Below are 27923 nucleotides of genomic sequence, written 5' to 3'. Positions count from 1 at the left end.
CATGAGAGCGAGTGTCATGGGATGCTAACGTTGCCATGGCAATGTCCTCATACCGTGTAACATTTTGACACTGTCTGTTTTCTGGGAAGCAGCAAGGATGTGGCAGCCTGCAGAACCTGCATGGAACGGCTGTTAGAGCTTCGCCACGGCTCCTGCTGCAGCCAGCAGCCAATTCCGGCTGCCTGGGGATTGGACGATGACCAGTCTGGCAGCTCCACTTTCTAAAATGCAGGAGGAAGCTTTTAAACAGAAACAGCTCCATAAATCACTCCGATTTAATATGCAGACTGCCAGGCTGAGCACTAGCCTGCACACCTACTTTTGGCATTCCTTGCCCCGGTTTCCAGACCAGCATTCCAGTGATCCTCCATCAACTTCTTTGAATCACAGAACCCAAATGAGCTCAGTCCTCCGCTCAGCCTGGCTGTGTGCAGTGATTTAATACCTTGGCCTTTCTACTCACATAGAAACAAAAACGCCAAGTCCTAAGGGATGCAGCTGTGGGTTATGTGATTCCCACTGGCAGATGTACGTGGATCACCCAGATAAGGTACAAAAACCAGTGTGTTTTCTGAGAAGCATGTTCCAAAATCATCACTGACCAAACAGGAGACATAATACTGGGGCAGCAACTCATTTTGTTAGTTTTGTTTTGTTAAGGGGAGGGGGAACTGCAGTCTGGACCACTACCTACCTTTACCATAAGTTTAACAAACACCACCACAAAGGTAAAAGGTCTGTACATAACTGCTGCAGAGCAACTGCTCTGATCCCATGGGCCATCAGTAGTATTTCACAGCAGTAAACAGAAGCAGAGAAAGCTGTTGGGTCTTGTTTGCCATGCCAGAGCTATCCAGGAATGAGCTGATTCCAACAGCTGGAGGTCTAATGAGCATGGAAAAAGAGGAAAAGCCTTCTCATTTGTGTTCCTGACAGAGCAATTAAAAAACAAAACATGGATGTAAAGCAGCAACACTTAAATCTTGAATCAAGTTTTCCCAACTTTTTGCTAGCACTGGGATCACATGTATTGAAACAAGAAAGGAAAGGTAAATAGTAGAAATAATAGTAAAAAAAAAACAAAACACAAAAACAAAGCATCCACCCACCCACACAATCCTTCCAAGATGCTGAGAAGTGCTAAATGAGGAGTTTTCCAACAACAACAACGTCTAAGAAGATGAAGATTGTTGTCATCTTGACTGCAGCACAATTAATGTGTTTGGCACCCAGGGGGCAGGCTAAGTTCCCTGCTCACTGTAAATACAAGAGGTACTGGTGGGCAGCTGGCAAGAGCCCCACACCCACAGAGCAGGTCTGGCCCACAGGCAGCTGGGACGTTACACGTAAAGGATGGCAAGCTGCAGACAGGGACAAAACCATGAGTGAGAGACCACAACCTCCTCAGTCAGACCTGCCACCAATGGAATATTAGTGAGTCATTAACTAAAGTTACCTTTATTCTAACTACAAACTGTGAATCACACCTCACAGTCCCCCGAACTGAGTGCTGCACTAAGGAGGTAGGGGGCAAAGAGAGAGAGAAAAAGAGAAGACAAATCCCGATGCACCGGAGGCAACAGGTTTCCAAAGATGCTGCAGTTCAGTTACAAAGCTGTACTTCAACTGCCAAAACCATCCTCAAAACACTTCAGTATTTCCTGAGGACAAAGCACTTATTACAGCCATTTATCCCCCCCTTCAAGTCCTACATCCCAGCAGCACAGCTCTTGCTCAATGATAGATACAGAATCCAGAGTGATGCTGATGGGATAAAGTAGTTCACCTTTTCAAATCAATAAGAGAAAATCCAGTATAGGAACATGTAGAAAGCTGTAACTTCCCAGTGTGGAAACCATTAAATGCACCAAAGTCAAAAAGTAACTGAGCAGCCAGGCAGCCATCGTGCAATCTGAAAGTGGCAGGGAGCACATCTGAAACGGGAGCCATGAACAACGACAGGCCTGCAAACCCCACGCGCATGCTTGGGGTGCTGTACCCCAAGTGTGGGGCTGACAACCCCCCTCTGCCAGCAGCCCTGAGCCACAGTCCTGCCACTGTGCTGTTCTGTGCAAAGTCAAATCAAACTTGGCTAGACCAAAATGCCAAAGGCTGAAAAACGAGGGAGAGGGATGAGACAGCAGTTGTCATCATTACAGCTGTTTCCTGATTATTAGCACAGGGCAAAACAGTTATATGAAGTGTTGCTGCAAAGCCAGAAGTGACCGTTTCCCATGTCATTGGGAGCAACACAATAATAACTCTTAATTTCCAGGATGATTTAGTCTACGTTAGAGGCAAAAGTATCCTTCTAATTAGGAATCTTCAATAGGAAGAGCTGTTCATGGGAAGGTGACCCCTCAAGGACACCCTGCACCCCTAAGAGTAAGGAGGTGCTGATGCCAGTGTGAATTCCCCTTACTCAAAGTAGTTTTTAACAAAAACATGAAACTCAGCTCCATATGCGCTGTGCTCTCCAAACTGTTGGGCACTCGAATGCTTAGCTGGTTGTATGAGTTCTTTGCGTGATGGAAGGTGACACAATGCTAATGGCATGAAGCTGAAACATGAATTATCTGCAACAGTGACTTCACTGTGGCTGGATTTGGTTAAAAAATTGGGCTGCTGAGCTTTGCTTTATTCCTATATGAAATCAGGCTGCATCAGGGCTTCCCAGGCTTCATATGCATGCAGTTTTGCAACAGCAAAACAAAAGATAACAAAAGCAGATTCAAGAAAACACAGCTTGGTAACTAAAGCGGAGCCTAATTTGTGCATACCATAATTAAAGCAATGGCCCCCACAGAGGCATCATTTGTGCTGCACAATCCCTGTTTTGACACACATTCCCATACATGTAGCATGGTTCTACCCTCTTCCAGAACACAAAACCAAGTCTCCAAGGACCATCATTACATAGATGGGTATTGCATTCAAAGCATGTTGGGGCAGCACTGGACTAGAAATTCTTATTCAAACACGCAAACAGAGCTTCGTGGCAGATGTCTGAGGGGGAAGGATAGCAGAGGGGATGGCAGGGCTGTGACACCCATGTAAACCGCATCTCACTGCCCAACTGATACGTGTAGGCAACTTACAGACCGCTTCCTCAATTAAAACATTCACATTTCTAATCTAACCAAGGCACTCAAACACGAGCAGATAGTGCTTCAGAATCTAATTGCACAGATAAATTATTTCTTAAAACAACTGCTCCAATCAAATCTAATTGCTCCCCTACACAAAGCAGAAGCATACGTTCTGTCAAACAGAAATGTTGAAGCAAAGTAGTTACAGCATTTCATGACTTGTCCCGATGTAGAACTCTGACAGAGTAAAGCCTTCCTTTTAGCCTGGAGAACAGAGTGCTTTTGAATTAATAAATGTTGCATTAGAATTAATTTCACATGAAATAGAAGCAGTAAGGAAACAGTTTCTCCCAGGCAGAAAGCTTTTCAGGGACACACTCTTCTCTTAGAGTAAATTGACAGCAAAATAAAGGAAAAAGATATCCTTCCCCCTGTGGCTGGTGGGATGGCATCCAGGCAGCCCTGCGCAGCACTGCTCACAAGGCTGCTGTGTACAGCATCCTCAGAGCACCTGCAGCACGTGTCAGATAGTCCCATTCGAGGGAAGGGGGTGGCATCATCATCTCCCACGACCCCAGGTGTGTGCTGCAACAACCAGTGCTATGGGGGCAGCAGACGCCCTCAGAAGCCCCATCACCTCACTGACATCCCTCCCCTCTGCAAACCCACAGCCAGATGACCACCAAGGAAAGGCTGGGAGCAGTGACAGGCAGTCCCCAGCCCCAGGTTATGTGTTTGGGCAGAGCAAACCAGCCTGGCCCTAAGGGAGCGCTCTGCCTGCAGTACGGCACAGCAGCACCCAACGTGTGCCAACAGAATTCTGCAAGAAGCTGTTCTGGGTGTAGAGGGAACAGTGTCACAGAGCTTACTCTGTAACTGCAGCCCACCACTCAGCAACCACAAACACGAGCACCTGCCTGCATACCTGTTTGTTCCAAGGCCAATTCGGATCTGTCCTGCAGCACACAATGCTGGATAGGTCCTGGAGTTTAAAATCCCTGCAGCGTTCCAGGGATGAACTATAATTTCATTTGTGAAAGGTTAACAGGAAAAATGCTTAACATTACAGCCACGCAAATCATTTCCTTATCCTCTGAATGTTCTCTGCATGGATGCGGTTGCCTACCTCACCAAGAACCAACAAATCTGGTTTCGGAGCATCCTATAAACCTGTAACATCTTTTGGATAAAAGCACTAGAAGGACTAAATTTCAATACATATACATTAAAAAAAAAAAAAAAAAAAAAAAAAAAAAAGACTTGAATCATCTTTTTCTCTGCAGATCACGTGAACCCCAATCCAATACAGTGTTACAACTGAAAAAAATCCATGGCAACTAAAACTTAAAAAGCTTCACAGGAGATCTGCTTAATAACTTCATGACTCTTTAATGTTTACAACTACATAGAACTTAATGGTTAAAATTTGTGAAGTCCAACAGATCAGACCCAGGCAAAAGCATTTTCTACACTAACCTACAAGTGCACAACCAGCCCGTTATTCCAGCCCAACATTAAATGTTACATTAATATTTCACATGGCTTTTCTTCAAAGCAATTGATCACAGCGCAGTGCATCTGTCAGTACTTGATAGTGTGTGTGAGCAGCTTCCATCTCAAGCTCAACTCTTCAGAACAAGCAGCTGCCAGGAGGAAGGCTTGCTATCAGTATCCAGGAGACATTTTGACTTTGGAAACCATTTTCTCCCTGCCACATTCCCAGTTCCAGCTGGCTGAGGAACAATTGCACCCTGTACCTCATAGCATGGCGGAGGTCACCAAGCACACAGCCGCTGTGCTGGGACCCCAACCCATCAGACTCCTACACCATGTGGCTACAGCAAAGGTTTTGCCTTCTATCAGGGCAACCGGATTTCCTTCCCTGTGAAATTGGGGCACAGGATGGAAGAGAAAGGAGCTGGTGCATGTCTGCCCATCAGCCACAGCACAGCTGGAACAGACACCAGCATGAGAAGTGCTCCTGGATCCTGAAGGTTAGGCACTATCTTCAGGAAACCCAACCTCCAGTTCCAGCCCTGAGAGCACCCAAGGCTGGCAATTCTATTCTTAGGAGACACCATCAAACCTGCAGATTCCACGGATTTCAAAGCAGGCTATTGAGCACATCAGTTATGTTTGGCATTGCCCCACCTGTGTCTACAAGTACAGTCTGTGTCCCTGGTCACACAGGCTCCTGCATGTGAGCCCATCCCTCCTCAGAGCTCCCAGACGCCAACCCCCTTACACTGACTGTCTCTGGCAGCAAAGCCACCTCCTTGCTCCCACCCAGAGCTTGCTGGGTTTTGCAAGCATAGCTCCAAGTCTGCTACTGTTACTCTCCACCAAATCCTCACTTCAGCAAGCAGAAGTAAGCATAACAGCCCCACTAACCTCGCAGACTGTCCCCAGTCCTTGGTGAGGCTGTTCAAGACCTCAAAGGGTTTTCAAGCACTCCGTTCTGCAGAACTCAGGCCTCAGTTACAACCTGCACCCAGACCTCACAAGCTGTCTACAAGGCAGGTTCCCACAGTCATCATAAATCCCCAGCACACTATTTTTAACCTATGTGCACTTGCCACTTGGCAGTTCAGGTCTTTCTGACATGTTGCCACCAGCAGAGCTGATTCTAGCCAAGAGCAAGACAAAGCACCATGGCAGATCCTCAGAACAACCAAGATTTATGTTCACACTTACAAATAAGAAGGGGTTTCAGGCTCACATCTCCAGAAACGTGCACACGCAGGGGGCAACCACAATAGAGTTAGCATGTTTGTGATGGACCGAGTAAAGCAGCCAATAAATCAGGAGAGCAGAGGGCCCTGGGTGGCAGGCAGGCTGCAGGCAGCCCCTCACACCCCAGCAGAGCAGGGGAGTAACACCCACAACCACACATACAATCCTGGTAAGTAAACCTACTTCGTACCCATAGATAGTATCCATTTGGACATCTACACTTAATTTTGTGTAACCTCTTTATAGCCTACTACTCGATAACTGAGAAATTATCAGAGCGTTGGCGTTTGCCAGGCGTTTGCATAAGCTAAAACAACAATTAGGCAGATAATAACTGCAGTTTCAAAATCGTTAACTTCCACTGACATTGATGGGGACCCTGGTGGAATGAAGAGAGCAGTGCTCAGCCAGCAGGAAGCATGGCAACATTACCATTCCCAGACCAAAAGAGTGATTAACCTAGCGTCCTTACGCTATTGAGTGCGGACAGTAATTTCTGTTATTTCAAAGCCCCACTGCAGCTTACTGGTGAACAGAGCTCAGTGTTTGCTCAGAGTATCCTCTTTGTATAAGCAGCTGAGGAATGAGCAGGGTATTACAACACAGGAGTGCAAATTTCAGTGCCACTCCACATTGGTCTCTTTGCAGAGAGGCACACAGTCCTGTTTGCCACAGCACACACCAGAAGCTCAAGCACACCCTGACTATGGGATGACTGGCTCTGGAAGCATTCCAAAGATTACCGCTTTCTCACTTCAGGCTGTTCAGTTCCATATTGTCCTATGCAGACTGGCTTGCTGCTCCTGCATGCTGTGTTACAAGCAGGCATCACCTGCATCCACTTCGCAGCTGAGAAATCAGTTCAAACCTCAATGGTTTCGTGGCACGCAGAAAAGCTGTAAAAGATTACAAGAGTCTTCTCCTATACTGTCCAGAAGATGGACAGTGTAGAACAAAAGGGCCAGTGCAGAAAAGGGCACATTACGAGTCAAAACATTTCTCAAAAGCAGATCCGTTTTCCAAGACTAAAAGTGGGAAATACCAGAACCCACATTTACTACCAGCACTGGCCAAACCCAGCTGGCAGCTCCTGCACTACCACACCTCCCAGCATGGGCACTCTGACCAGTTTCCTCCCACTCCCCTTCCATCTGACCCACCTGAAGTAACTTTAGTGATAAGCTCAAAGTTTTCCTTGTTTGTAGATCTGAGTTCTCATTAGGCTGCTTTCCCTTCCCAGAGGGATGGCACAGCCATCCATCAACTCCTCGTTTTTTTTCCATAGGATCAGTATTCTCTTAAAGATGCAGTTCTCAGCTTCAGACAAAATGGATGATGTGTCTGTCTGAAATACAATTGTTACTTTGTCAGTGCCCATAGGATCAATTTTATTTCTTTTTTGCTGCTGTCTCTTATGGAGAACACCTTGCCAAATGAAGCATTCATCTCCCTGATGGGGAGATTAAGATATACATATATATTTTTTTCTTCGGGGGGGGGGGAGGGGTGGGGTAAGAAATCATCTCACAACTTTAAGTGGTCAGAATCTCACTATTTCATCAGGGCTATGCATGGGGATGAACATCACAGAATATCGCCTGGCACAATCTCATCATTTCTTTTATAAATCTCCCTTTCATGACGTTTACTTTCTCAAAAACAAATTACAGGCTTGAGGTTTTAGCATGAAAAAACATTACAAAGCAGCACACACTCATTCTTGCTGTTGGCTCGTACGTGTCTGGATGCACATTAAGAAGCAGGAAATACAGGAACAATACTGCAACATCCCCAGTGTACTGAACATCATCCCAACAGCTTTGCTAACATGACTAACTCAGGCAGGCAAGAGCCACTAATAAGCTGATGGAGAATGAGGTCTTCATTGTAGATTCATTTAATTCAGAAACAAGCACTTGTGTTGCATTAAGAGCAGCCTATTAGCATTCATGCATGAGCATTCAGTAAGTGTGAATAAATAAATACAGTTCTGAGCAAAACCATTTTTCTAAGCACTAGAACATGAGGTATTTGCTTCACCATCACTCTGCACAGAGCAAAGAGGTCGGGCACCAGGGAATGGAATGCTGTCCAGGGCACTGTGTCAGGTTCTGGTACTCAAGCATGTCTCACCATTAATCATTTCTGAAGCAACAGCGCCAGGACTTCCCAAAGCTCCTGTTATTGCCACACATTCAAACTGAACCTGAACTGAAAATAAATAACGAGCAAAATTTTGAGAACAAAATTAAATATCTATCCATTGGGGGATGCAATCCTGTGCCCGCTCCCTGGCATCCTCGCAAGATGCTGATGACAATCACAAGTTAATCACACAGATGATGAATTTATTCTTACGTCAATTCCTCTAGAAACAACAACGTTAAAGGTGCAGCAGTGCTGATTCGCCCATGTATTCCTGCTGGCATTTGCACATCCTGGGATGAGCTAACAAAGGCGCATGCCGGCATTTTGAGGGATGCAACCATCACGGTCCATGCTAAAACATGCCTCAGTTACCAACTTTCATTTGCTGCTCAGAGGATTCACATTCAGTCTCTGGCACAGTCTGTACTGTGAAAAGCATCACTCATTTAGGATTGAGCCACTGGGGACAGATGAAGTGCTCGTACACAGCTCTCCATCCACTCGCTGGTGTGCCCTCACTCCCCATCTAGTTGCTGCGCTGCCCTCCACTCCCAGTGCCCTTCCTTTGCTGCTCTATCCCACTTTGCTTACTGACGACCCTCTCCTTGAAGCCTGGCTTTATTTTATGGGCACAGCCAACTGTCTCCGTGTAGCAGGCAGAAATCATTGCAACCGTTCTGAAAGGATTTTGTACTCATCTCATGATCCACTTAACCCTTGTTAAATGGAATGATTTCCCTGCTCCCCCATCCTGAAAGCAGCACGGCACGCTGCGCTAATGACAGCCCAAACCAATCATCCCGAGAGCCGAATGCACATAAATCAGCAGCCGGCTGGTCGCAACGTCCAGCAGCAAAACCACCTCCTCCCTCAGCGCCGTCCTTTGATACCTCACAGGACACAGAAGGAAGCTCAGCGCAAGGAGAGGGGCTGAGGCTTCGGCCACTCATCCTGCACATCGCGATTTTGCTCTCAGAAGGGCGAGCGGGTGAAAAAACATCCCTCCTTTATTCTCGCAGGGGCACACTTGCAGCACCCAGCCCAACGCACACGGTGGGTCCCTGTGGGGCAGGATGGCCCTGCAGGCACCGCACAGCCCAGCACGGTCGCGTCTGCTGCCCCGCACGCCGTGCCCTCCCCGGACAGACAGACACAGGCGGACAGACGGACACGCGCAGCCCCGCACAGCTCTCCCGCAGGGCGCTGCCCGCGGCCTCGCCTCCCCGCACCCGTCACTCCTCCTCGTACCCGCGTCCTCCTCGTCGAAGCTGTTCATGCAGGGGAAGTAGATGGCCAAGGCCTCGAAGGAGGCGGAGAGGCTGAGGCGGCTCTGCGACCGCTCCATGAAGAGCCCGGAGCCGGGTGCGCCTCCGGGGGCTTCGCCCGCCGCCGCCGCCGCCGCCGGCGGTTTGGCCAGCTTGGCCGCCCCATTCTTCACTCGTAGCACGGCCCGCGGCGTCTTGGCTGCTGCGGGGGCCTCGGCGAGGCGGCGGGGCGAGGCGGTGCGGAGCGGAGCGCGGAGCTCGGTGCGGAGCGCGGCCACCTGCTGCCGCCCGGCGCTCTGAGCGGCGCCCCGCCTCTCAGCCCAGCCCAGCCCAGCGGCGCCAATGGCGGCCGAAGGGAGGGCCGGGCCGCGCCTCGCCGCTGCTCCTCTTCTCGGCTGTGAGGGTCCGCTGCTCAGCCCCAGACCCTGCCCGGCGAGTTTCCCAGCGCCCTCCAGAAGCCCATTCTCGGCCGAGTTGTGGCAGCGTTTAAAAACGGGCATTGCACGTCCTTGCCTTTCACCCTCTCCCGTCCCGTGGCCATCCCAGTTCCCTCAGCTGCTCCCCATCAGTCCTTACTGTGCTCAGACCCCTCACAGCCCCGTTGCCCCATTCTGGACATGCTCCAGGCCCCAATGTCTGTGTGGCAGTGAGGGGCCCACAGCTGAGCACAGCACTCGAGGTGCGGCCCCACCAGAGCTGAGCACAGGGGATGATCACCTCCCTGTCCTGCTGGCTGTGCTGTTTCTGATACACACTGTTGGTCTTCTTGGCCACCCAGGCACACTGCTGGCTCTCCTTCAGCTAAGTGTCGACCAACACCCCCAGGTCCATTTCTTCCACACAGCTTTCCAGCCACCTGCCCCAAGCCTGTAGCAATGTGTGGGGTTGTTGTGACTAAAGTGCAGGACCCAGCACTTGGTCTCGTTGAACTTCATCCCGTTGGCCTCAGCCCAGTGATCAGCCTGCCCAGGTCCCTCTGTGGGGCCTTCCTGTCCTCAGGCAGATCAAGGCTTCCTCCCATCTTGGTGCTCAAGGCCCACTACATGTAGTGAGGACAGGTCTCTGCAGCCTGTTCAAACTAAGCCTTTAGGCTGGTTTTGCAACACCATTTAATAGATCCTGGTAGGAATTCGGGGTGCTGCAAAAACAGAGTGAATTTTAGCTCATTCCCAAAGGCTAGCTGCCTGGATTTCTCTCTTGGCACAAAGAATTGCTGGCACTGGCTCAGGAGCACCAGCTGTCCGGAGGAGCTGAACACTGCTTGCTCTGAAGTGGCATAGACATCATGACATCACCCCACCCATTTTGGGAGGGAACCAAGTATACTTTATTCACTGCAGCTAAGCGTTAGATAGGGATGAGATGGAGCACATTTTTTGTCTGTGGCTTGCTCTCCCCATCAAAGATGCTGTCATCTCATGGTACAAAGGAAGATATTCCTCACACACTTGTTCTTTTCACCCATCATCATCACCAAGAGCCACCCTATGGAATACAGCAGAATAGGCCTGTCAGTGTTCTTACAAAATGCAGATCAGAGTCCAGAGTGATCTTTATGGATAAAGCATAACTGAAGCTTCTGTAAGCTGGGTGCTACAGAATAGCAACCTGAAAGCAAAATATATTTGCAAGTGCTGGAGCCCCACTACAGAAAACTGAAGAGGATCTGGGAGGACACTCTGAGGTTGGTCATGTTTAGCACTTGCCTCAAACCCACTAGAGCACCAAGGCTGTAACAGAGCTAGAAACCTCATACTTGCAAACACTACTTTTCTTTTTATTTCCATGCACAATAAAACACATAAGAATTATAGTCTGTAATAACAACTGTACTTTTCTCTCAACAGTTAATAAATAAATCCACAAAGAGTCACCTGAAAGCCCTTCCAGGGCTGCAGCATGTTTGTGCTGCCAAAGCCAGGAAAGCAGGGCTGTTCCCTGGGCAGGGGAGCCAGGAGATGATGGCACAGGAGCACCCTCAGTGATACTGTGGGCAGGAGGTCCTAACAGCACACTTGCTCCAAGGTCAGCCAAGGAAAGCCAGGGCACAAGCCCAGGAACGCATCTGAGGCAGGTTCACCTCTAGCATGGCACAGATTAGAATTGAAGGTTGCAGGATGGAATTTAAATGGGGTGCCTATTGAGGGACCCAGGTGAGGCTTTTCAGGGTAATTAAGGCTCATTAGTACATTCCCTAGCCCTGGCATACACAGTTTTTATTACTGGTGATCCATTTGGAATAACAAAAGTCATTTGAGTTTCAGATGCTAAACAGATTTTGCAAGGCTTATCAATAGCAAGTGCATTTCTTAATCCAAAAACTAATCAGAATTTGCTCTGGAACAGCATTAATTCCTTCATCAAAGGATGGGCAGACTGTAAAGCAGAAGGAACAGAGTGAACTTATTACAGACAATGATGACTCCAGGTCTGAGTTTTGAAAGGCAAGAACATCAGTGAGGAATGTATTACCATATGCTTAAGAAGAGATTTCAATAGCACCAATCAAGGCATTAGCAGAAGCTATAGGGACAAATCCAAGTGCATTAAAGCTGTTAGACAGCTCCTGTCTACCTGTCCTGGCAGCGCACGCAATCTGAGGAGGACATCTGTGAATCAAAATCTGCTTCCAGGTTCCCAGGAGCTACCTAGAAGTGCTGAGAGCTGCTTTCTGTTTGTTCAAAGAGGAAGTTTTTAAATAAGGAACAGCAATGTAGTCTTGCCTTTATGCTGTAATCACCTGAATGTCTCTTGTTCCACTGCATTTTGAAAGCACAGTGATGGCAGATGGACTAGTATGTAATGGACAAGGCTAGCCTGTGGTTTGGATGGCTCATGTCTGCTCCCACAGATGCCAAGTGATTTTCAGTGCTATCCTCTGTCCTTTGCTTTCTTCACCCATGCATGATCTGAGTGCTCCCATCATCATCCCTTAGCTTTGGTGTCACCTACCTCTCCTTTGCCTGCTTTAAGATTATGTTTCTTAAGGCAGAGACTTGCCAAACTCAGCTACTTGATTACTAGTTGGGCCAAAACATCCTAAACCAAAAACCTCCGCCTTAAGTAAGACAAAATACGTCAACAGCTGGAATTCAGAGAGCTTAAAATCCAGATGCCTGGAGGAAACAGTTTAAGGACAATAAGGATTCAAAGTGAATCCTTAGCTATTAACCTAGAAATGTTCTTCACTGGTCAGCATGAACAGAATGATCCTTGGGAGAAACTCAGAGGAGTGAGGATAAGCAAGGAGGAAAATTCCTGCGAGGCTGTAAATAAGCTGAGTGTAACTGAGAACAAACAAATGCAAGGATTTACTGCCTCCAGAACAGCCTGTCTGTGACTGCTCCAGTAGAAGAGGTTCATTGATTGTTTCCCCAGTGAAGTAGGCTCTGATGGATTGAACCATGGAAAGCTCTGATAGATTTTTCCTACTTTCTCTTTCTCTTCCAACTAGTCACATTGCTTATTTTTTTGTCTTGAGTCTTAGGTGTCTGGGTCAGCTTGGGAAGTTATTTTTTATATGCTGGAGTGAGATGATTATTTATTATTATTATTAAATAATTATTAATAATAATAATAATAATTCCTTGTTATATGTGCTGAGAGGATATTAAAGACTGATGCCCTGAAAAGCCAGACACTGTACAAACACATGGTGGAAAACTTTCTCTTCCCCAAGAGCTCACTGTCTACATAGTCTAGACAAAGAACAGAAGGCAGTATAATTTTTCTTATACGAGTGCAGGGTATGAAGCATGGGAGTTTTACTTGGTTTGCCCAAGACCACATAAGGAAAAGTTCTTCTGGAGTTGGGAATTGAATGCAGATTTCCTGCTTTGATCTCAAGACTACCTTCAGCTTTTTGCTAATATAGGCATTCTTTTCTTCTAGCCTCAGCAAACTTACAACATCCATGGGAAATAGTGCACATTGCCAAAGCGACCAGACAGGTTTTTACAGCATCCTTTGCTGGCTGGAATCCAGGCAAGCTGAGAGTGCTCTGGTTTCTTAACAGTCCAGCCCCACTCGTGCCCTGCCATGGCATAGCAAGTGCTGCTGTAAGGGACTGGCCAGCGTAGCATGCTGTGCACAGCGCAGTTCAGAATGAATGCCCTTCTTTACTGGCAAGCAGATTTGTTTTCAGTCTTGCTGTTTTTCCACCCTTTTCTTCTAATATCCTGTTGTAGTCATCTCTCTCTCTGCCTTTAGTTATCAGAAACAAGCCTGCAAAGGTTGTTTCAAACCACTGTGGAGACAGAGCTGGGAAGGTGAATAATGAGATGCTAAGCCATCATCTTTCAGTCTTACATTCCCTCTTCTTGCTATTCCCATCTCTTCTCACATTTGTCTAGCCAGCCTTTTCCCAAGGTTAAGATTTGAGGCTCCACACCAGATCATGCACTCTGTTCTTACGATTGGCATCTACTAACTTTAGTTTCAGCCCATTCAGTGACTTCCACTCATTGGGTGCAGGACTGCATGAATGGGTTGAGTACTGCTATGGGGTATCATTCAGTTGACAATCTCTGCTTCCCTCTGCCTTCTCAAATGTTGATTTATTGGCTTTTTTTCCCCCTTTGGTTCAGACAACAAAGGGGTGTTAAATCAGGCTGTTTCTTTTCTGAAGATCCAATTGACTGAAACATGGGCCCAGACTGATGAAGTACAGGTAGTAGTAATTTGCAGACAAGTGTCGTCTGTTGCAATACTCAGCCACAAGCAAAAGGGAAGAGGAAACATCTGCATGGGAAAAATATCTTAGGATCAGGTATTTGTTTATTATCCCCTGCTCTGATTTATAAGCACAACACCTCTCCAGAGGCTGTGCTACTCCTTAGCTCTCTGGGCTTGGAAATGCTAGGCACAGAAAGCAGAAGCTTGAGAGAAAAAGAAAATGAGAAATCAAAAGCAGGAAGAAAGCCAAAAATGCTGAACTGGTGGAGGCACCGGGGGAGAAGAAAAGAATTGGGGAGCTTAACCAGTCAGAGGTTGTGCAGTCATGGGAAAATTCAGCAGAACTGGAGAGAAATGGGCTTGAGGCACATCCTATGGCCAAGGAGAAAACCCAAGAGGTTAAGTAAGACTTGCACAGTCCATCTAGCTCCTCTCAAAGGCTTCATAAGAGAAAACCCACCGGGAAACCAGATCAGTAATCATAAGTGCCTGTGTACTGAAGTAGCAGGCTGACTGGCCACGAATGAGAGAGGTCTGCAGCTCAGGCAGATGGGCATCAGTCCTGCATGGGTATGGAAACGAAGGAGCTGCCCCTGAAAATCTGAGCCACGGTGTCTTCATTGTACAAACCTTCCTGCAGAGCAGACATTTTGTGGAAGATATCCTGAGGGTTTAGGAGCGAGGATTGAACAGACTGTGGCTGAATGAAAGCATGGAATTGTGCAAACTGGTTCCTTCCCTCCGTTCATTCATAGCCACTCATGGCATTGGCATTGTCACAAGAGGAGGCAATGCTGGGAATGACAGGTGGAATTTAGTGCATTTGAATTTTAATCAGCAATTATTGTAAAACACAGTAATGCTTCAACTGGTGGGTAATTTAGCTCCAATTCCAAAAATACAGACTGATCCACTCTAGCTGTAAATTTCCAACCTCTTTCTTCCAAGCAAACTAGCATATAGAAATGTATGAATGATAACCAAGCAAAGTAGTGATGGCTGGAGAATTCGGATGGCTCAGAGCTGCGGAGCCAAATTACATAGCAGTAGTATGGCACACATCCCAGGTCATGCTTGGAAAGATTCAGGCTTATTTCTCCGACTGACTGAAAGGGCTGTGGCTGCACCCCTTTTCCCTGAGCACACATGGACACATTTAATATTAGGACTTGGGTCTCTAGGTTGCCAGAATGTGTGGGTGCAATGTTCCACGGTGCAACATGCCCCTCTCTGCTCCCTCCATTGGGCATCATTGGTATGACCGAAGCCTTTGGCTTTGGGACCTACTTTGCTCATATTCCCAGCCTGGTTTGGGAAATATCTTTTTAAATGAGACTGCTGAGTCTGTAATGAGAAGAGGACAGAAATAATCCTGTGTGTGACTTCCACAGATGGGCTTTAGTACTTGTAAGAGTTGTAGCAAATGGATTTGCTCCGGGCTTGAATAGACATTGACAGATTTATAGAATGAGCAGTGATGCAACAACAGAGCTACAGCAAAGCTGTGTCTAGGAAAGAGAAATTGCTGCACTCACTGGAAGACACCTATCTCCAAGGGCGGTGCTGGCTGGCTCTGGTGCTCACACTGAGGCTGCTCTCATGTCCTGCAATATGGAGCGGCTGGATGACATGGAGAAGCAAAAATGGTTTTTCTTCCCCTCAAGAGCCAGCAATAGCTTGGCAAAATGTGATGGTAATTTTCTGGTGCTGCCTGCAAGGCTGCTTTTACCCTTTTTCTTTTTCCTCCTTGCTTCTTCCCTTCCTCCTTCCCCCAGGCTGTTAGAACCGTGTTCCAAAAACGATAAAAAGGACTCACACGTCTGTAGGTACCAACAGGGCTAAATTTGTTGTACATTATGCACATTTTTCACACTGCAGCGTTTTTGCTGAAGTCGATAGGAATAGTGTTACATAAGAAGCCCCCAGCAGATTGCTTGGAGAAGACTGTATGAGATAAATAATAGGAAGCTGCAACTCCAACTGTGTAACTACAAACTGAAGGCTGGCCCAGCCAAGCGACAACAAGTGTTTTGCCACCATACCCTCCAACACTGCATCACCTTGCAAATGAACAGAGACCTCAGGAGCATGCTGGAGTTTTCACCGATTACCCAACATTTGGCTTCTCAGCAACCTTTTCTCTTCTGACGTAACCCACCCTAAAGCCAACAAACCATGTGCTATAGCTCACATGTCAGGTATGTCATCAACAGATTGGTTTTCCCAGTGGTGCGACTCCTCTCTTAGTTCTTAGGAACACATAGGTGGGGATGGAAGGGACTGGGAAGAGTATCTGCCTCCTGAAAGTTTCATTTTAAAAGGCATAATGTAAATGCACTGCAAGCATACCCTAGGAATTAATTTGTACACTGATTGCTTTAGTAGTTTCAGAGCTATTGTATTTATCATCTGTATACGAAGATACATTGACTCCTGGTAGCACCAGTGAAAAAACAGATAATATTTTCATGTTTTTACTCAGACTACATTCTGCACAAAGTACTTGAATTTATCACTTTGCTTCTTATCTTACCAGTCTTATTTTTATTCCCCTCTTCACGTTTAATGTCAGTAATTTTTTAACGTTTGAAAGCTCGTTCAATCATTCACCTTTGTCAATCTTTTGGAGGGCATCACTGTCAACAGTAGTAATGCAATTCCTTCTGGGTTTTATGCTTTTGCTACAGAGAAATCTTCAAGTTCATCCAAATTGCTTCCAGTCTTCAAAACATGAGGCCCACTCATGTTCGGATGTTCACTGAAAGTACTGTACCAACAGTTTCACATATTTGTTAATTTTTCTGCCAAAAAGACTCCCTCACTTTCAAGTTCAATTATTAAGAAGTTTATCATTACTGTCTGAAAACCTGCCTTTTTTTTTTGGCCTCCATTCTTAACACCACAGGATTGATGCTCTCCATTTCAGGAGATAGAGCAGCTCTGTTTTCGATTCCCTTGTCTCTGGTGGAAAATGTCTTCAGTTTGCTTTGACAAAATGGAGTTGCAGCAGTGATTCAGAATTGCTGAAAAACTGTTTTAATAAAATAGCCTGCTTGTCAGATGAGAGAAAATATGGTTTCAATGCATCTTAGAGGTCAATAAATCTGCTGCTGGTTGTCTGCAGAGATAACTACCTTGTCGTACAAGGCCCAAGAATTGCTGGCAGTTTGTTTCAGTAAAATGGTGAAGAAGGGAGAAATAAGGAAAGGAGGAATTTGACAGGCATTCAGTATCAGCATGTCAGATGCCAGCTCTTCTTCAGATCCATTGGGAACTGGATAGACCATGCAATGCAGTAAGGTCAGTGTGAGCTCCCATGGCTCACATCCATTTCCATTCTTTCCCGAAGGAAGTGTCTAATTAAACACACGTGGGTTAATGTTCATCAGTGTCAGCTCCACTCTCCAGCAGGGAGCTGTGCTGCAGGACCTGCACACCCGAGCACATGGGGATGCTCAGAGCAGCGCTGCTTTCCCCAGCAGCCCACCACAGCAAAACACAACTGGACCCATCCCCAACAGACTTTCATTTTTTAATTTACTTTCTGCTTGATTTAGCTGTTTTCTGAAACAATTTCAGCAGCGGAAAGCCTTTTCAGAATGGAGCAGGAAGATTTTCCTTCTCCTGAAAATGCTGAAAGATGATGTTTTCATGCTGCCAGGCTTTCTTGTTGGGTTGCTTTCAAAACAAAATTCCAATGAAATACGGTCAGTTTTGTGAAGTACTTTGATTGTGATGGGTCTGCGTGTTCTGGCTTAAGTATCTTCCTGCCTTTCTCTAATTCTCTATGTGGGAGAAGCAGGAGAAAGGCAGAGCAGATGTCACATGGTGTATCAGAGGACCAGAACCTGACACCCGCCTTCAGAAGTGAGGGAATGTGGGGCAGATGCATCCTCAGTGCAGGGAAGAGCACAGCAGTGATGGGGAGAGCCATGGGAGCTGCCTCCAGGAGCCTGCTCCGTCCCCTGCACTCCACCTCTGGCATCTGCCTCTGTCTTTCCAATGACCTCCAGCCAATGCCCACGGCCCAGTGACCCACCTGTGAGAGCAGGTTTGCCTCCTCAGATTGTGTCTGCTCAGATGTGGGGATTTTTAGGGTCATAATAGCCTTATGCATGTTATTTTGAACAGCGTCCTGAACGATGCAGTCTCCTCTGCCCAGCTGTAAGCTCAGTGCTCTGCACAAGGCAGGAACAGAGTTGTCAGGACCCCCATGTTTGTGCTAAGAGAGGCAGAGGCAGGAGAATTTTAATGCAGATTTCAGCATCCTGCAGACACAAAAAGAAATCCAGGCTTTGCAAAGTCAAACAGAAGCAGATTCATCCTCCTGGGAGCTACAAAATAGGTTAAGATGCCAAAAATAACCTGCTGCTAGTTATAGATGCTCCAGCTCTGTTACCAAGACACAAAAACTTGAGCAGGGTTCGACACAACACACTTGTTCCTCTCCAGTGTCATTGTGACCTTCTGCAGCCTCCCCACCCCAGATGCAGCTGAGTTACAAAGCCACGCAGCATGGGCTCAGCATCCCCAGGAGAGCTGTGGCCCAGGGATTTTTCTGAGGGAAATTATCTAAATCACAAATAATGCTGATACATTCCTGCTGTAGGGGCCGTTGTTCTAGAGGAAGGGAAAAGAGAGGAGCCATGACAGAAGTGGGTTCACTCAGTGTGCTCTTGGGGTGCTGGAGTGAGGCGGGGAGCACTACAGGTGCCCTCACCCTGTGCCCATTTCCTGCATCACCACCTGTGCCCAAAGCATCGTTTTGTGCTTACTGGCCATGTCTGTGCCCTGGTAGAGCCCCTGCTCTTGAGCACGGGGCTGGGAATCACTGGGAAGACAGCCTCTGTTCCCAGCTCCTGCCCAGGGCAGGCAGCAAAGAGGGCCACTGGAACAAAGGGAGATAAACAAAGGATAATCTGTCAGGCAACGATTCATCATTTAAAGCCAAAGCAAAGAAATAATTTCCCAGCTAGCACAGCACCAACCAGATGGGCTGAACCACTCCATCGGCAGGCAAGTGTCCCAGGGCCCAGAAACCATCCAGGCATGGCTGCAAGGCAATTATCCCAGGTAGCTCTGGTATTTCCCAGCACGGACAACCAAACCCTTTGTTGCTCCCACTGCTTTTATTGATTTATTTTTCATGTAACATTTGCACGAAGGACCAGCGGCGTCTCCTGCAGGATGCCTGCAGTGGTACAGCCGCTGCCTGAGGAGCAGATGCTTTGCTGGGAAATCATTTCCATTTGCAAGATCGCACATCAAGAAAGCAAACCTGGGCTGTTCAGAAAGGGTCTGAAGGGGGGAGAAGGCAGAGAAGGACTGGAGGGATCTCGGGGCAGGAGGAGGAGATGTCTCTGGGCAGGTGCCCCGTCCATGACAGGATGTCACAGGCCACAGCCCCTGCACGGCTGCCAGAGCTGCTGCTGTCACCCTGCAGTCCCCCAGCCCCGGTTTGGCAGTATGACAAGCTGCTGTCAGTCAGAAGCCTCTCAGCAAACAGAGGTGGTGACAGTTTGCAATGCAGCGCTTTTTTCTCCTCCATCCTGAGCTGCGCTGGATCCCAGGATGTGTAAAATCTGCTGGAACATGTCAGTAAATCCCCACGCTACAGGAGGTCACCTTCCCTAATCTATGATGTCCAGTTGCATAACTGAGATCCTGAGCAAATAGCTTACATTTAATCTGTGCTTCCTTCCCTCTCAAGCGTGGCGAATCAATTCCTGGGTAAGCACAGCTCCAGAGCGGGGCTGGGAACACACAGTGATCACAGTAACCTCCAAAAGAGCCAAAAAACCAAGAGAAATAGGCAAGGGGAGATTTTACTGCCCCTCTCCCTCCCCCCCCACCCACCTCACCCTGTTGGTTCTCTCAGTCATGGGGATTTTCGTACCTTCTGCACAGTACTCCCTGCCCAGCAGTGGTTCTCACTGATGTTTCTTTGGTTTGCTGATGACCTTTTGTACAAGCAGGGGTATTAATAGGATGCTCCATCTCCAAACATCCCCATCTCCGTGCTCCCCCACTCCACCACTTCTCTGACCTCTTCAAGTAATGAACCCTACATCTCATCAGATGTACAAACACACCCAAACACACTGCCACCGACTGTCCCCATCCCCAGACAGGAGGAAGCTCCCTTCTCCTTGTCTCTGTCCGGATGACAATGTGCTCTGCATGTCCATCCTCAGCTAGACACCATTGGGCAGGAGGTGCTGTGCTGAGCATACAGGGCAAGGAAACAACCCCACAGCCTTCAGTGTGGTGTCCTGGGGGGAAACAGGAGTAGAAAGAGGACAAGAGCATTGGGGCTTCGCATCCTCCTCGCTGCAAGGCTGCGAGGAGGCAGCCATGGGGCTGGGGCTGCTCCCGCCCCACAGAGCATCTTCTGCACAGGAATTAAAAGCGTTAGTCCCAAATCTCCTAATTTACTCTGACTTTTTCTCTTTAATAGTATTCATGGTGGGAGCCATCTGGACTGGGTAATTTATTAGCTTAGAATAATTCAACCGCTTTGCTAATCTCATCCCATTTCCCAGGGTTCCCTCCAGGTGCTCTGTGGTACAGCGGGATAGGAGTGATGTGCTGAGGCTGCCCTGTGCCCACAGTCCTCCCAGGGCCAGCAGCAGCCCCACTCCACTTGCTAGATGAGGGGGAAACAACGAAAATGGAGCTGTATATGAAAATGTATATTTGTAGATCTGCATCTGTATACATCTGTGTACACTCAGCACTTCAGCAAAGGCTGAATGCTTAGGACCATGTTTGTGTTCCTTTAGCGCTGCCAGCTCTCTTGGTGGGAAGCTAGAGGGTGCCACACACAATGGGTTTTCCACTTGGCACATCCCTGCCACTCGGTAAAGGCCACCATGGCTGTGGCAATGGTGCAGGGACACAACCTTCCCCTGGTGTCCCCGGCAGGACAGAGCTTGGCAGTCCCGGGTGGCTTGGCCACCCCACAGCAGGGCTCCTCCCAGCTCCAGGGACTGAGCATCGAAGCAGCTCCCCAGCCACAGCAGCCGCCTGCTGCCCCAAACACTGGCCTTGTCGCAAAGTCATAATTGAGTCTTTATTAGCCTAAATGATTAAACTGCCCTCTGTTGAGAGAAATCAATTTGCCAGCAAATTTCCTTCTGCTCAGCTCACAGCACAAAGTGCTCTCAAGCTGTGCTCTGCTATCAGGAATGTGTGGGGACGGCTCCAATGGACATTGTCTTTGACCATGGGGACTCCCAGTCTGGGGGGGCACACTGCACCGCCCCTGCTGACCCCACTGCCCCCTCCTCTCCTTTCCTCTGCGGGAGAAACGGCAGGAACCACAGGAATGAGATCATCTGCTCCAAAATTACTCACGCTGAATTAATCACCCAGCAGTGCAGCAGGAGCAGCCTGGGGACACTGGGGATGAGCAGGGAACTTGGGGAGTCCATCACCCCAATCACTGGGGATGGGCAGGGGCTCACTTTGCTTCATTTGTGCCTGAGCTGGGGCTCCCACCAGCCTTCATGATGGCTCTCCCTCCTGGGAGGGCACAGGGAGGTGGCCCAACACTGAGTCCCTTCAGCACTGGCGTGGCAGCACTGAGCCGTGTGCCCTGGAACAAAGCTGGCTGCAGCCTCGCTAGCAACAGGTCTGGCCACTGTCTCCATGCCAAACCAGCTCGGTGCACAGCTGTGATTAAGTTATGGCTCATACAGGAGTAGGGCTGCCAGATGACATCAAATTACTTCCCTCTGCCATCATAAATCAGAAGAGCTCATCCTCACTTCTGCAAGAAGCAACTTGCCCTGGTCCTGCTGACCATGTCCCTGCCCACTGCTTCTCTGTCCCGCAGCTCCCAGCCAGGGGACCATCTGTGTGCCAGGTGCTGCAGAGCCACAGTGCCAGCGGGGCTGCAGCTGGATGCAAGAGAGAGGAGCTGGGGAGGCACCTGCCAGCACGGGGCAGGAGATGAGTGCACTTTCTCAATCCAAAGTCTGGGGGTCTTTGTGCTAAAGGCAGATCCATGTGATCCCATGATTTAGGTCAGATGTGAGGAGGAAATTCTTTACCCAGAGAGGGTGAGACCCCCGGACTGTTGCCCAGAGCTCTGGGTGACCCATCTCTGAGGGTGCTTGAGGCCATGGATGGGTCTTGGGCAGCCTGAGTGGAGGGACAGCCAGCTAACAGCAAGGGTGAGCTGGGTGGGCTCTAAGGTCTCTTCCAACTCAACCATCCTAGCTGTAATCCCCCAGGGCTTCTTTTGGTTTCTAAGGATGCTGGGAAAATTAGATATTTTTGCCTCCTTTTGGTTCCTCCCAGAAAATTGCATGCTTTAATGAAATGTTTGTGAGTAAGCTTTAAGTAATCAGCAGCTCAGATAGGATACAAATTCTTTTTTTTTTCTTATTCTTTTTTTTCTGCTTGTATTTTGCCCATTTCAGAGAATGTGCAATATTTTTCTGGATTTATGTCCATCGTAAAACCAAGATCCTGTCCCAAAGCAGCCATACTAAGGTATGGCTGAAAATATAAAGACTTAATAAAAACTTATGCAGTAATTTGGCTCTTAATCCCAAATACAATCTCTCCCTGCAAATAACAGCAGCCTCTGCAAGATTAAATTCTCCCTACATATTGTTTGTAGGCCTGATACCTTCTATCAAGCTTAGAAGGGTTTTAGGTTCTTAAGTCATGGCTCTGTAATTGCACATCTGATTCAGCTTGTGATGCAGAGAGCTTCCAGTGAAGCTTTTGTAAAGATTTCTCTATGTCTGACAATAGTGTGTGACACTAAGATGCATTTTGTACATCATGCAGTGCAGGGAAAGTGCAGGGCCAGTAATTTCTTAAAGTAAAATGCCTGCTGCCCTGTGGCTTGCTGTAGAAATGCCCTGCAAACCGTGCTGGTTGCCCATGTCCTGCTCACTCAGCAAAACATCCTGGCCAGGTTATATTTAACCTCAGCTTGAGCATCACTGTCAAAACCTCCCATGCACTCTGCCTGGGCAGTGTCATAATTAATACTGCCCTTGCTCAGGCTACGAGAGGAACACGCGATGGCTCAGCTAGCTATAAACCACAGCAGAGATTTCGTCTGGCCCAACGTCTATTTATACCTCCCCAGCCCCAATTAACTTTGAAAGTTGGGGCTGGTGGTTAAGTAGAAAAACGGTTCTTGAAAAGTGAGATGGGGTGTGCAGTGAGAGATCCTGGGGGCATAGAGAAGCTCAGGGCTGAGGTCGATTCCTGGGTCCCAGCACGTGTCCTCTGCACTGCAGGAAGCCGCTGTGCTGTGTTAACTGACTGCTGCAGGGAGTGCAGAACTCATCCTTGAGCAGGAAGGAGTTAATTTTGTCACAAGGCTCAAGCTGACACTGCAGCCTCTGGAGAAGAGTCCTGGGACTCGGTGCTTTCTGCTCTGTGGCATGCATGAAGCAGTGTTCCCAGTGTTTCCACCTCACCAGCTGAACTCGAACCTCACCAACAGCGAGTGAACTGTGCTTCAAGAGCAGGGTCAGGCTGGGCCTGCTAGTTCTCCTTTGTTCCCAAATCAGCTCTGCCTGATGCCTGCAGGCTGCACCGGCTTGCACATCCCTGCCTGGGATTGCACAGAGACACGTCAGCCCCAGAGCTGAGCCCAGGATGGGCACAGAGCCTGGGAGAGGGCCTGTCTGGGCCATCGCCATCGCTGTGCCGGGCCCAGCCAGCACTGCCTGCTCTCTGTGCCCAGGAATACCTTATTGCCATGGTTATGGAAGAAAGACAGCATGAGCAATGCACAGCTAGCAGCAGGTCTGACCAATTATGATGATGGTGGGGACGGTGGCATCGCAGCTTCTGATTTTTTCATTATTTAGATACAAGGGCATAGAAGACCACAGAGAAATGAGCACCAAAGGAACATGCTGTGAGGGATAATAACTGCCGTTTGAAGATAGGAGCACAGGCTCAGAACTGTCAGAGATGCAAACGACGGGATTTGACTGAGTCCATTTTCCAAGGATGTGATGCAGTACTGTGGATTTGCCTCTCTTCCTACTCAGAGGTCACCATGTTATGATTTCACAAGACCCCACACTGTGACAAGCTGCACTCAGCTTGTTTTCCTCACTGGGCAGCGATTTATCTCACAGAATCTATAAAACCATTAAGGAAAAAATGTCACCTCATGTCACTGGCTTGTAAGCAGGGTGGGAGGAAGAGGAGAAGGACGTGGTGACTTCCATACCAAGGAAAGCACTATTGAATGGTTTCTTCCTGACGTTCTCATTCATCCACAGGACCCACCGAGCACAACTGCCATCCAACCTGCCTCACAGCACGAGCAGATACCTACATGCATCTCCTGCCTGCACGCCCCACTTCTGTCCCACTCCGCTCAGGAGCCACTGCATTCCAGGGGAGGGATGCAAGAGAGCAGAGCACTGCCAGAGCCACGAGCACCACATCCAGCCCTGCATCCCAGAACCTCACTCCTTCAGCCAGGAGCGGCCAGAGGAGGCGAGCGGTGGGACACACATCCCTCCTCATCCAGCAGTGCAGTGGGCAGCTCGCAAAAGTCATGTCCTAGATTCATGTGCCTTCCTTTCCCTCTGTGAGTCGGTTGCAGACTCCTCTACTTCATTCTTTCTTTGAATCTCACCAAGAATTTGTCCTGAATCCTTACTCCCAGGAATGAGTGCCAGAAAATTCACTTTGTTGCTTGGTTGTAACTGATCACGAATCACATTAAATTTGCCTGTGCCCCGATTGGATATGTTGGCTGGTTCCTGGTCTGTGTTATGCTGTTACTGCTCTGAGAGCAGGAATGGGAGTGCAGAGTGCAGCCACTGCACGCAGGGGTGCAGGCTGAGGGGGCTGCAGTCTGGGGCACCACACAGTGCCAATATCTAAGACTCTGACGTGGAAAGGACCGTGAATGCTTGAGCCATTCTCTGTTTCTTTGCTCTGAGTAATTAATTCACGACTTTCTCCTGCATTGCATCCGTACCCACACAACCTTATGAACAATCTGAGAAAGCAATTAAATGTAGTGAAAAACAGTGTGCACAAAGCAGTGGATATGTGCATATGGACTTGCATTGGTGAAGCTTGCTGAGCAAAGCCACAGAGCCAAAAATAAGGAACAGAAAATGAAAGAGAACTGGCATTGCACCTTGCTGTGGCCCCCATGTGCAGGTCACTATCTTGGCAAGAAATACGTATCTCCTCTTTCTTATGCTCTTCTGTATTATTATACTAGGGAGCTTGTAAATGCCCAAATAGTGGATTTCCTGCTGTGGCAGCAGTGTGGCTGTATCCTGGTTTGTCACAACTAACTTATGGGTATGGAAGCCCTTGCCTAGATCCACCTATAAGGGCTCCTTGCTGATCTCTCACCACCATCACTGCAGTCTCTAGGACTACAGGACCCAGAGAAAGGTGTCTGTGTGCTCAGGAGCTCATCCCACTTTCCCAGCTCTATCAGTCTGCTAAAACATTTCTCTCTGCCGAGCCAGTTTGCAGCAGCTGCTGGGCGGCAGGTCTGGGAGCAGGGCTGGGACGCAGTGGCTGCTGGCACCCACAATCCCAGGGCTCTTGGATTTGCTGTGCTTCCCGCAAGGGGTCTGGCAGAAAATTTGTTTAAAATAAAATAACACATCCTGTCTCATTCTCTGGGGTTATGATCACAGATCGTCCAATACATTTATGTTTGTGAAATGTTTGTTTGCATGCAGGGTGGCTTTCTTATCCCTCAAACTCATCCATCTTTGGGAACTAATCTCTACTATCTTCATTCCACCATTTCTTTGTCCCAGTTGCTTCTTTATTAAGAGCATTTTGTCTTCCGAGGCAGCTGGCATTAAAATGGATAATTAGATTATGTTCTGGCACTCCAAAGGTAAATGCATTAACACCTTCCCATATACTCTCCTGGCCTCTGGCTGATTTGTGAGCATTCAATAAATGAATCCAGCCTGAAATAAAGATGTTTTGCAGAACCAAGCAGATCTTTAGTATGAAGAGGGAAGCCTCAGCTGGGATTTTCAAGACAGTCTCACGCTGTTATGGGCTTTGTGCCTAACAGAGCATTGAGCCCTGGCTGTCCTGCGTCTCTCCGCTTGATTTTCTGTCCATACAAACATGAAGAAGACAGTCCATTTTCTGTGATTCTTGGGAGCGTGATCCTGCTGAGGGAACTCGAGTGGCCCACAAGCAGCACCGCTTTCCTCCCGAGAAGTGGGACTGACCCACAGTGCTGGGAGAGCAGTGCTTGCGATGCTAAGCTTCAGTACAAGGTTCTGAAATGAAGAGTAGTTTCAGATTCTCTTTCTCGCTTTGCCAGACCTGACTGCCTTCCAGTTTGGCAGAGGGATGTCATTTTGCTTTGGAAATACCAAAGATAGAAGCTGAGATTTCCCTGCAAGGCTTTACTTGCATTATGGAAAAAGTAGCTCAATTCTAGCAACATACCAAATGTGGTTACTGTAATTTCCTGCAGATCAGTGTGTCGAAATGTCCTTAGTTTGCCCTTGGGAGCGGTGGTACCTTCATGGTATCAGAACAGCTTTTTCCTATGGGAATAGCAAGTGGCAGGAAGAAAATCAGGCTTTTATTTCCAGAGAAAAAGACATAAAAATTCCAAGAAAAGTGGAGTTGTGGAGTGAGGCTGGAATAGTTTGCAGCTTAAGTCTGCAGAACTGCTCTATCTTTGTCATGAAGGAAGTGAGAGAAGGCATCGCCCCATGTCCTCTGCCTCCATCAGTTTAATCAGCACACCTCAAATGCAGGAGCCTGCTGGAAGAACTGGCATATAAACATGAATTAGAAGGAAATCTTATCCAGGTTGCTGGGAAAAGCTCTAGAAAGCCCATCCCAGAGCTGCACACTGCATTTCTGGGGAGGAAAGCAATTATGAGCACTGAGTACATGAAATAATCCTCAGTGCCAGCGTCAGACAAACCTGCCCTTGCAGCTTTCCATGCTGTTACTGATTAATCCTTTTATCAGCTCTGTGCCATCCTCAAAGTTATCCCCCAGCTCTGACCATCAGTAGCCACTTCCTTGGAAGTTCCCATGGACTGTTAAGCTGCTGATGGCCCACTGGCTGGTGCCTATTAAGAGGGACGCCTTGAACTACAAGCCAGAGGTTGGAAACGTGCTGCTTCAGAGCTCTCACTGTGACTTCCCTGAGAAAAACAAAGTTTTTGAGAGTCATTTACATGGGGAGGCAGAAGAACAGCCACCTTTTCTTTTGCGGCTGATTCACTGCATGTCCCAACCTGAGATTTTGGACAGAAATGGGAGGAGGGAAATTGTGGTCCTATTTAAGAGTAGATAAAGCTCTGCTCTTTGCTGTAAACTCTTTTTTTGACAGTCAGCTTCTGCACAGGATGAAGGCTAAATATTCTACGTACTTGTTCTCAGCATGAAGAACTTCTTCAGAGCTCTGGGCAGCTTGTGTAGTTCTTCAGGCTCCAGGTTTTTTAGTCCTTCAACATGACAACACCAAAAGCTCAGATGCTGGCGGTTCTTTCCAGCCCTCTCCTACCTTTGGAAACTGGATTTCCTTGAGCTGGCATTTTGGAAAGGCTTGCTTTTTGTTCCTTAAATTCTTTTAGGCATTACCTGACATTAGAAATGCACAACAACTCCACAGGTCTCAACAGCTACAAAATTTAGAGCAATGTATTTTGTTCCATCTATGCTGGTTTTCTGCACTGCCACTACTTGCAGGCTGTAATAAATTACCTGAGTTTAATTCACGACATAGAGTTCATTGCACTTCCCCAGAAATAGCATTCTCTGTTTGGTACTCTACTGCCAATACTGCATTCCTGGAGCTGAATTTCTACCCTGTCCAAGACATTTATTCTACCCATATTTCCCATCATACCATTTTCTGCTATTTAGGTCATTTATATTTTCTTGCTCTCACAGTTCCTTGCCATATGTTGCTCTGTTGCTTTGCAGTTTTGCTCTTACCTTTGTTGTGAAGTAATCTTCAGACCTTCAAACTAAAATAGGTGTTTGACCACAGTCCAAGCTG

General features: G+C 47.8%; 1 protein-coding gene across 1 annotated transcript in view; it reads right to left on the bottom strand.

Moving 5' to 3' along the window:
• Positions 1 to 9546, bottom strand: part of RIMS4 (regulating synaptic membrane exocytosis 4) — a 50777-nt gene extending 41231 nt beyond the window's left edge. The window contains exon 1 of the mRNA XM_085241499.1: positions 9219 to 9546. Coding sequence (XP_085097625.1) covers positions 9219 to 9315 — 97 coding nt within the window. The 5' untranslated portion in view covers positions 9316 to 9546. The remainder of the gene's footprint in view (positions 1 to 9218) is intronic.
• Positions 9547 to 27923: the final 18377 nt, after the last annotated feature.

Source organism: Meleagris gallopavo, chromosome 22, assembly GCF_905368555.1.
Source record: "Meleagris gallopavo chromosome 22, MGAL_WU_HG_1.1, whole genome shotgun sequence".
Classification (NCBI taxonomy): domain Eukaryota; kingdom Metazoa; phylum Chordata; class Aves; order Galliformes; family Phasianidae; genus Meleagris; species Meleagris gallopavo.
Note: the sequence above shows the minus strand (reverse complement) of the source record. Positions and strands in the feature narration are given on the sequence as shown.